A 9582-nucleotide genomic window follows, 5' to 3' on the forward strand; every position below is an offset into this window, starting at 1 on the left:
TTTCCACTGCATTTTGCAGATTTGCAATAGAAATTTTGTACTTCCAGTCAGTTGTCCTGCCTTCATCAGAAGCAGAGTTCTTTTCCCAAGGACTAAGGTTCTCCCTGCAGCATCAGGAAGGTTCTTGCATTCTCCCATGGAGAGTGGCCACAGATGACATCATCACTTGCATGCCAAAATGCAGCTCCTTCAACTCTTCCTTTCCCAAGGGCAGTTTGTGACTTAGTGGGCAGAGTTAGCAAGATGGGACCATCGCAAATCCATCGGAGACTTGGGAGGAGGAAAGACTTGTTTTTAAACTTGAATGCAGTGTGTTGCCAGTGTGATGCCAGACTGACGAGTCTTGAAATACAAGGGAATGTGGAATAGAATAAATGACTGAGGTATGGAATGATGCTTTAGGAAATCTTGTTGTAGTTTCAGCTTTTCCTTAGATTTCCTTAGATTTCCTTAGATTTCATGTGACGTAATTTCCCGTTCTCCATTTGTAACTGGGGAAGGGGAAGACAACGCTCCTTATCCCTACCAAGAGGAGAAAAGAGTTAAGAAGCTGTGTTTGACCGAGTATTCTGGCCAGTGTTCAGGGATTGCGGAAACTCCTGCAGCTTCTTTTCCTCACAGGGGATCTCTGATGACAAATCCACTTAGCCAGATGATTTTAATGGGAACTGTTGAGCACTAAATGATTTTGAAGCATTAATGTGCAAGAGATCCGAGTCTACTGTAGTGTTAACAGTCAGAGAAAAAATTCTTTGAGGGAAGAAGTGAACCAACGTATCAAAAATCCATTTGTCATTACTGGCGATTGATTCTATCCCTTAATTCAGGACATGCTGTCCATCTGGAATCCCAAATCCTTCTCATTATTTAATTGCAAACATTTTCACAGGCTGCTCCCAGTTTGATCGTCATGCATGTGTTACGCCTTAGGTAGAAGAAGCATGACCAAGCGTGTAATGGAACTGTGCATTGAGTAAGAGACACTGCTCTTCCTCCAGCTGATGGTGGTTTCAGAGTCGTTTTCTAAGGAGGATCAAAAATCGCTGAAAGGCAAAACGAAGTAAAAGATGTTTCATGCATTGACAAAGATCAAGATATGATGAAAGGCAAAGGAAAGATAAACATGCGTTGTGCATTGAAGTGCTTTTATCAGGAGATCAATGTGGTAACTTAAGTCTCAGAAATAAACTCTTTGAGGTTCCAGAACTAGATCCTATAGAGAACATTTGTTCTGGTTACACTTTCTCTAGGAGCAATATTTTAAAACACAGAAAATGCTCCATTTTCCTAAGAAATGGCACTAATTGAGTATCATGTTTCTTTTTGTTTGTCCAGATTTCCCTGAATACTTCAGTTGGTTGTTTCCCCCAGCGTCCACCAGATCTGGAGATTTCCCCTTTAGGATATAAACATAGAACATTGATGAAGCAAGTTTACGAAGCAAATCTAAAACCATAACTACTTGTAGGACATTACATTTTAGAAACGATGGCTGTTAGATTAGTTAGGAAGAAATTAAAGGAGGATCAGTTGGAATATTTTACTTCTTTCTACAGTGTAATTGCTTACGAAAACCATAACTGATCAGTTTTCCTTCAGGTTTCTTCTGTACTTTGGTTTTTGTGTTTGTACACTTGCAATATGATTCGATTGCTTAATTCTGTTCTGGTATTACACTATTCTTGTGCTCCAGACTAAGGCCGTTGGTCTTGTGTGTCAAAATAACTTTATATTATGGAACTTTAATTCTCTAAAGCTGTAGATTAGGCAATTAAATCATCAATTATCAGAGACTGTAAAAGGTCCATTCAAAGCCTATGAAACGTCAGCTAGAATATCGTGGATTCTAGGGAAGACTGTGGATGCCCTCAAGTGAAATCCAGCCCTGCCGAGAAGGCAATACTCAGTGATTTTAATGGGAAGTTTAATTGTGGAGTAATAGCTGATGTGGAGCAGATTCAGAAATTTCTGGACAAAACGTTCCTGTTGATTAATTCCACTGCACAATGGGCCTTACAAGGTGCAGTCACTTGCTTTTACTGCTTACGGTGGAAGTCTCTTAATTAAAAAATATTGAGCTGCTATAGAAATCTGTGTGTGTGTTGCAGTTGTGGACAGATGCTCTTAAGAAATGCCAGATGTTTAAAAAACTGAGGTAAAAAAGCGCCACGGTTGCCTAGAAGCTATTGTTAAGTACATGTGGGGGGTGTGATTTTATCTGGATGTGGAGGCGTTCTGCATCTCAGGAGCCTGGCAGGCGGTGTGTGACCAAACGCCTTTACCTAGCAAAATTCTGGCGATCAGAAGTTTTCTGTCAGTTTCTCTGACTCCCAGCAAGTGGAGGTGATGGGGATGAAGCACTGGGACAAGCTGGAGGTGGTTACCAGTTCAGTCCAGAGCCCTGCCATCTGGTTAGAGTACACAGCTACTGTCTTGATAAGAGTAATAACCACACTCACTCTTCTGCCTGATAAAGGTACGCCGGTTTTATTCCGTGTTATGACCAGCTGTTCTACCTCATAAAACAAAGTGCAGCATGACAGCAACTTCACCTCCCAAACCCCCGTTCTGCAGCTGCACAGCACTTCAGAATAAAGCTGCCAAGTCGGCTCTACTTTTCCCCTCCCTAGTGCTGCTGATAATAAAGACGCTCCCAACAATCTCGCTGTTGTTTTTGGATAATACATTCAGTGACTTGTCTGCGTCAAAGCCAAGTTCCTTACCATTTGTCTTCTTTCCCAGTGTTGATAGGGGGGCCGTTACCTCGAGGACATGAGTTTGAACTACACGATGTTCGATTTCACTGGGGGAGAGAAAACCAGCGTGGTTCCGAACACACGGTTAATTTTAAGGCCTTTCCCATGGAGGTAAGAGTGACTCTGCATTGCGTGACACCCGCTAAACGCAAAAGATTTTATTCCATGCCTGAATTTCTGGTAGTTCAAGAGAGTTTCTTCTAGCTCAGCATTTTCATGTTTTATATTTCAACCACAAATCTTGCTGAGATCGGTTTTAGTACAGGTAATAAGCATCAGGAGCAGAATGCCTCCAGCACTCATCTCATCCTATGATTAATTGGTCATAAAGTTAACTTGCAGAATTATTAACTCCTCTCTTAATAATATTAGTGTTCTAACAAGATCTGCTCTTTCAACACTTCCCGTGTCACCTTGACTAATAACGAGAGGTGTGGAGAACGAGCTGCTGGAAGAATTTCCATGGCTTCTTGAAATAATTCATGCTGTCGATAAACACTGTTCGTGTGGCTTGGAAGGCAAGTTCATTGCTATTTTTATTAGCAATATAAAGGTGCGTTTTCCACCTTCCTCCGCTGAAGAAACCAGAATGTTGACAGTAAGAGGCCAGCGTTACCTCTTTCGCTGAAACACCGTGTTTGCAGTCAGACAGGCCAGCGGGACAAAACAATAAATAGTTGTCAGAGGTAAATACTGTAACACATCTGTTTGAACAAGGGAAGAGCAGAGGGCTCTGCCTGTCGGTACAACACTCCTCTCTCTGTTCCATGGAAACAGGAGCAGGAGAGCCCTTCTTGCCTTTTGGCCAGAAGCTGCGCAACTTCCTCCAGGAATCATTCTCACCAAGTACTTCTGCTGCATGTGAACGGCGTTACTTTGCCTTTTGGCCAAAGTTATGTTGGCCGCTGCTTGTGCTAAATATTTAGTATTGGTCTGAACGGCGAGAGGCTGTTTCTTGCCAGCCAATGGAACGAGGTACCAAAGGTTGGATTGTGCTTTACAGTACACAGTTCCACAGAGCAGTAAAAGCCACCCTTAGACATGTGACTTACCTGAACCTGGGGTAGGTGTAAGAAAGAGAGGAACTATTTGACATGAAGGAAAATCGTGTCTTAGTGTCTCTTCCTCTTAGTTACTCAAGTGGTGGTGTGACCAAAGGCGCAGTCTGACCATAAGGGAACAGTTGTTTCCAGGCCGGTGCTCTGAAATAAAACTGTATCTGAGAAAATGAAAAGGTTCCTTTCACCACTTGTGATATTGCCGGGAGGATAATTCCCTGTAATCCATCCTTTTTAAAATGGAGGATTATATTAGCTGTGAACCATGTGAAAGCTCTCAGTAGAAGAGGATTGGCAGAAAATCATTGTAAAAATGTTTCCAAGATGTGCAGGAAGATTAAAAACTGTGTTACTGTCTGTCCAACAGTTTTTAAGTAGAACAGAAGAAAATCCAGTTGCCTGAGGGACCAGAATCAGTTCTGTACAGGAAAAATGGATGTCCTTTCTGTTGTGTAATGAAGAGCAGACTAATTCATTCTGTAGGCTCGGAGTTACTGAAATACCTGCTGCAATGAAGTTAAACATAATAAAAACATAGCCCACCCTCCATCTGATTTAAACCTGAAGATTTCCTCTGTGCACGAGCAATGGTGCCTGCCTAAGGATCTCATCAAACGCAGTTACAGCTTTAGAGCCCCAGGTCAGGCTGGTAACACCCCGCTGACCTCCTCAAGGCTGGACAGCCACTGGTGTGGGGATTTCTCTGTGCCTGGCTCTGAAACAAGCTGCCTGTCCCCTGTGCATCCCCTCTCTGGCCTTTCTTCAGGGAAGGTGTCGTGCTTTCAAGACGGAAATTTATTCTTTGCCTATTCTTTTAATGTTCTCTGCCAAACTTATTTAATCTTGCTGTCTGTTTTATTCAGCTTCTTGTTAGCTCGGTAGCAAATTATTTGGGTTAAAAAATTAAGGCAGTATTTGTAATCGTACTGAGAGGCCTGGGAGAGAGTGTGCATGGAAGCGTGTCTGTCCCTTGTTATGCCGAGACTCACAAGCCGCGGTGGGACCGGGTCGGTGTGTATGGTAAGAGGATTTAATCCATAACGACAGTAGTTTCTACTATGTGAGCTCAGTTCTGATGTCTGTGGGTTCTTGCCAGTAGCTTTAACAGGACTGTGATGTCATAAACCCTGAAAGGAAAGGTTTTAAACCAAGGAGTAAATCCTGTTGCCTTAGCTGATTGCATTGATGACCTACCTGTGGAAACAGCCGGGTTCATTCCGCTCACTTCGGCAGCACGAGACCTGTGAATGAAGAATATCTCGCTTAGGCAGTCAACAGTTTAACAGGAGGCAGAAAGAACAGATTCTAGAAGGGTTTATGCAGCTTCGTGCTGAGCTCTGGAACTCTGCTCAGAAATTATCCAAGTTTTCTGGTGGAAAATTAACTTGTTACTCAAAGGCTTGGATCATCTTCTAAATGTTGGAGCCATGGCAGATGCATGCTGTGAGCCGTGATTAAAACAGTGTGTCTTAGAAGAGAATGATGACATCCGTGTAATAGCTGTATCCTTGGCAGGTCCAAAGAGCAGATTAATAATAGTTTAAAGCAGATATGCCCACTGGACATTATCTAATTTCTGAGGACAGCGTTGTGGAAAAACACAGGAAAGTCAGGCCAATATCTAAGCAGATGTTCTCAGCGTTGTTTTCCAAATTGGCAGTGATATATAGAGAAACAATTCTGTACACGTTGTATACGAACAGAACAGCGATACTTCGCTTTACACAGCACTCCATGGGCAAAATTGGTGCTAGCACCGGTGCCGGGGCTGTCAGTGAGTGGTGATACGTGGGACCCTAACCCCATATTTGCGGGTGTTCAAGTATTTTTCTACCTTTTCCTGTGTACTGTGCACTCTGCGGTCGCTTAATTGATATAGCTTCGTGGTACAAAACTGGGAGGTCTCCGTCCCCTCCCAGTGCACTGGGAAACAGAAAACCAGCAATGAGATAAACCAAAACGACGAGCACTGTAAAAGCACACACGAGCAGCTTATGACTCTTCAGGGTGCTGGTTGCTAAGCTCTGGTACAAAACTGGGAGGTCTCCGTCCCCTCCCAGTGCACTGGGAAACAGAAAACCAGCAATGAGATAAAACCAAAACGACAAGCACTGTAAAAGCACACACGAGCAGCTTATGACTCTTCAGGGTGCTGGTTGCTAAGCTCTTCCAGTATTATACTTTTATTGTGGTCGAGGGTTAATTTGACCTAGACAGGCACCCGCGGCCTCTGCAGTGTGCTTTGTTTCCAGGTAATTTGTCAGTACAAGCTTGGATTGGCCCTTGTTTTGCTCAGTCACTTGTAGTTTGACTTTGCAGGAAATACATCTATGTGCTTTGCGTTGCGGATTCGCGAAAGCAGGTGCTAAAATGGGCTGATGTGCTGGCACAAGCATGCTCTTAGCTCGGCTAGCGCCGGAGAAATGCTCAGCTGAGCTCTGTGGAAGAACTGGACACATCTTCAGAGGCAGCAAATGTGATTTCCCTTCTGCCATGTATTTATTGGGTTGAGGAAGACATGCAAGTTGCCAGACACCTGGTCAAAAATGAGTGGCGTTAACAGTCTGTACTGAAGCTTCTTTATCCTTTTGTCTCTCTTTTAAGCTTTATCTTATTTACAGCCAGTTGTATGTGAAGAAGCTTCATGGCTCATGTGCATCTAAACCTTTTTTGAGATGCCAGTTGCAATAGTCTGGAATTTGTAACTTCTGCCAGGATGGAGAATTTCAGTATCCTTTTAAGAAATAAACGGTCCAAACTACAAATGACCGAGCAGAATAGGAAAAACTCTTTTCTAAGGAGAAATGTTGCAGGTGGAGAGAAGTTGGGTGAAGGAAATGAGAGTGACTCAAGAGGGGAGCCCTTCTCTGTGCTCTCTCTTCCATCTTACTTCAGTTTATTGCTGTAGTTCTGCCAGAAGCTGCGGACAGTCTTGGCGCTTCTCCTGCACCAGTCGTGCTGAGCTGTGATGGAACGTTCAGTTGCAGCCTGTAGTAACTGGTTTGGTGGCACTGCATCCTCGTGCAGGCAGGCAGGAACCTTCCACAAAATAGCTCATAGCGCCTCTCACCACCCCTATCTGTGGCGATGAATCTTTCCACTGTTTTTCTATCTACGACCTGTCACTTGTGGAGGAAGCGAGGAGAGGAAAGGAGACTCCTAGTTCAGTCGTTTTCTGCACTGCACGCTTGAGTCAGGACCGGTTCAGTCAGTTCCTAGGCTGGCCCCAGTGCAGGAGCTTTCTGCTGCTGAAGCCCAAATCTTGTGTTATTGGTGCTAATGCCGCACACACAGCTCTTAAGAAAGGGTGAAACTTGTGGATCATCTAAGAGCTGAAAACTTTTGAAGGCTCCACAAGTATTTGCTGTCATGCCTGAGTGCTTCACAAGCACAGACATTGTAATCCTTAGAACATCATCAGGGAGAAAAATTCTGCCACTGCCAGTGAGCTGGTAGAAAACAAGTTCAAAGGGATTAAATTGTTTGGCTTTGGTCACACATGATGCCTTTTGCAGAACTGAGAGAGAACTGACTCATGATTCCTAGATGCTTGAATTCTAGTAAGACTTTCAGACACGGTAGCATCGAAATTCCTCATTTAGGCTGTAAATCCCGGTTCAACCACACCAGGGCTGTCTGATGCCCAAGTCCTCACACCGCACTGTTGCTGGTGAGATGGTCTCTCTGTCCATTCCTGCCTTCTCGCTGGGCCAGCATTAAGCCACGTAATGAACTGGACTAGGGAACAGTTAAAGTTTAACAGCGTTTGGGGAGTTTATGGAACTATGAGAGAGGAGAAAAGTGTAACACCATTATGCAATCTGCAAACTTGCAGTTCAAGAGAAAACTGTGGGAGATGCATAACAAAGTGTATTATTTCAATGGAAGCTTAGCCAACATGACTGAGAAAAAACCATCTGAGTTTCCTAGAGGAGTGTAGTGTGGAAGAGCAACTGCTCAGTGGAGAACAGTCGCGATTATGGTTTAAGAAGATAATATACAGCTGCAAATTCTCATCTCTTCAGAGAGACACTTAGCACTGAAAGACAGAGAACTGTGGGATTCAAATCAGTTATGAATAATACTTAGTAAATGATCAGGGAAGGAGTGTTTTCTGCCTTCATTAGAGAATCTATTGTTGAACAGTAAATCAGTGATTTAAATCCTTCTACATATGAACAGTCTGCTTTTAAATTCAATACAGATTGCAGCCAATGCTTTGTGGAATTGGACACGCTTATATTAAATAGTTAGTTATATAGTCATATAAATTACACTTCCAGAATTAAATACTTAACTCGAAGCACTTCGTGTGTTCTGTCTTCTTGATGGCATCACTAGTCTGTAACAGCATCAACTATTCATCAAGGGCCAGTCCTTTCTCCAAGCCTCACTCTTTCTGAGTGGGGAGCTCTAGAAGCACAAGCAGACACACACCCCCCCACTGGGGCTGGCGAGAACCCAGAGTACAAGCAGGCTGGAGAGTCCTGCACTAAAATCTTTGTGTGTTCCTTCCTGGCCTTCGTAGTTCAAGGGAAGGAAAAAGAAAGACTTGTCCAAACGTTCGTTCCTGTAAGCAGAGGTAAGGGCAGACCTGGGGCACCTCAGCCTGCGTGTTTGCTGGGGCCAGATGTGGCATCAGGGAACAATAACCTGCTCCGTGGTGCTCCTTGCTTCACACAGGGCAGAAACTTGGCACAGTGAAGAGGCTGACCTCTGAATCTGACAGCACTAACTGTGTAGCTTTTTGTTCTGTTACTGGTTAGGTGGGTGCAGAAAGTCGGCAATCTAGAAATGCTGTTCTAGATCTATTTTGCCTTTTTCGCTCCTCTTCTTAGCCAGTATACTTTTATTACAGTTGGAAAAATGTTATTTTTTTGATGAATTCCTGTTTTCTTTTCATCTCCCATGCGTGCCAGCAGAAATAAGCAGCGCTTGTGCTTTCAAATGGGAAGAAAAATAAATACACAGACATTACAAATTACGGCACCCTCCGTTTCCCCTATAACCTTCAACGTTTAACCAATTATTTTCCTAAGAAACAGGCAAACTAATGTTCCTTGTCCACAAGGGCAAACAAGGAGATAGTTTGATCAAAGGGAACACGGATCCCTGTTTAACAGTAGATGTTGCAATGTTTTCTTTTCAGTGTGGCTCACCAGTGTAGATACTTCTTTAGCGCGAGCAATTTGCCACAGCAACTGAGAGAGCGTTTCCCGAGGCGCTGCAAAGAATGCAGCAGTCCCACTATTCCCTGCCTGCTCAGTGGCACATCCAGAGGTGTCCCACACAACCGCCTAAGCTAGTCTGCTGTTGCCTGCCTGGCTTTTTGGAAAGAGATTTTGGAAGATGTCTTTGCAACCCTTCCTTTCGTGATCCAACTAAAGCCACGTTACAGTTCGTCCCTCTTTCAGAGATGGTCCCGGGGAGGAGCGCGCCAGTCAGTGAAGGTTCTGGACTACCCTGATGTCCCAGTCAAGGATTTGTTCTGCGTGTTTTAGTGGTGAAATTAGCTTTGGACCTGAGACATACAGGATCTCACGCTGTGGCTGCGGAGCTGTTTAAACAGCATCTCCAGGATACCGTGTGCTCTGCTCCAGCTTGATTTGTTTGCACCCGATTTCTCTGATTTTAGATTAGAGAGCTCTTTGTTCAGGGAATGGCATCGTGTTCGGTACCTACTTGGAGCCTGATGGTTAACCCCCAGGCTGGGACTCTCTCTGCTCTATCTTTACAGCGTATGGACAGTGTTAATGAGCAGCAGTTCA

General features: G+C 44.0%; 1 protein-coding gene across 1 annotated transcript in view; it reads left to right on the forward strand.

The window, feature by feature from the left end:
- The first annotated feature begins 2346 nt into the window (after positions 1-2346).
- CA8 (carbonic anhydrase VIII) overlaps positions 2347-9582 on the forward strand; it is a 30874-nt gene continuing 23638 nt past the window's right edge. The window contains exons 1-2 of the mRNA XM_010131828.1: positions 2347-2476; positions 2743-2867. Of these exons, the coding sequence (XP_010130130.1) occupies positions 2347-2476; positions 2743-2867 (255 nt within the window). The remainder of the gene's footprint in view (positions 2477-2742; positions 2868-9582) is intronic.

The sequence above is a fragment of the Buceros rhinoceros genome, unplaced genomic scaffold (assembly GCF_000710305.1).
Source record: "Buceros rhinoceros silvestris isolate BGI_N320 unplaced genomic scaffold, ASM71030v1 scaffold162, whole genome shotgun sequence".
Taxonomy (NCBI): Eukaryota; Metazoa; Chordata; class Aves; order Bucerotiformes; family Bucerotidae; genus Buceros; species Buceros rhinoceros.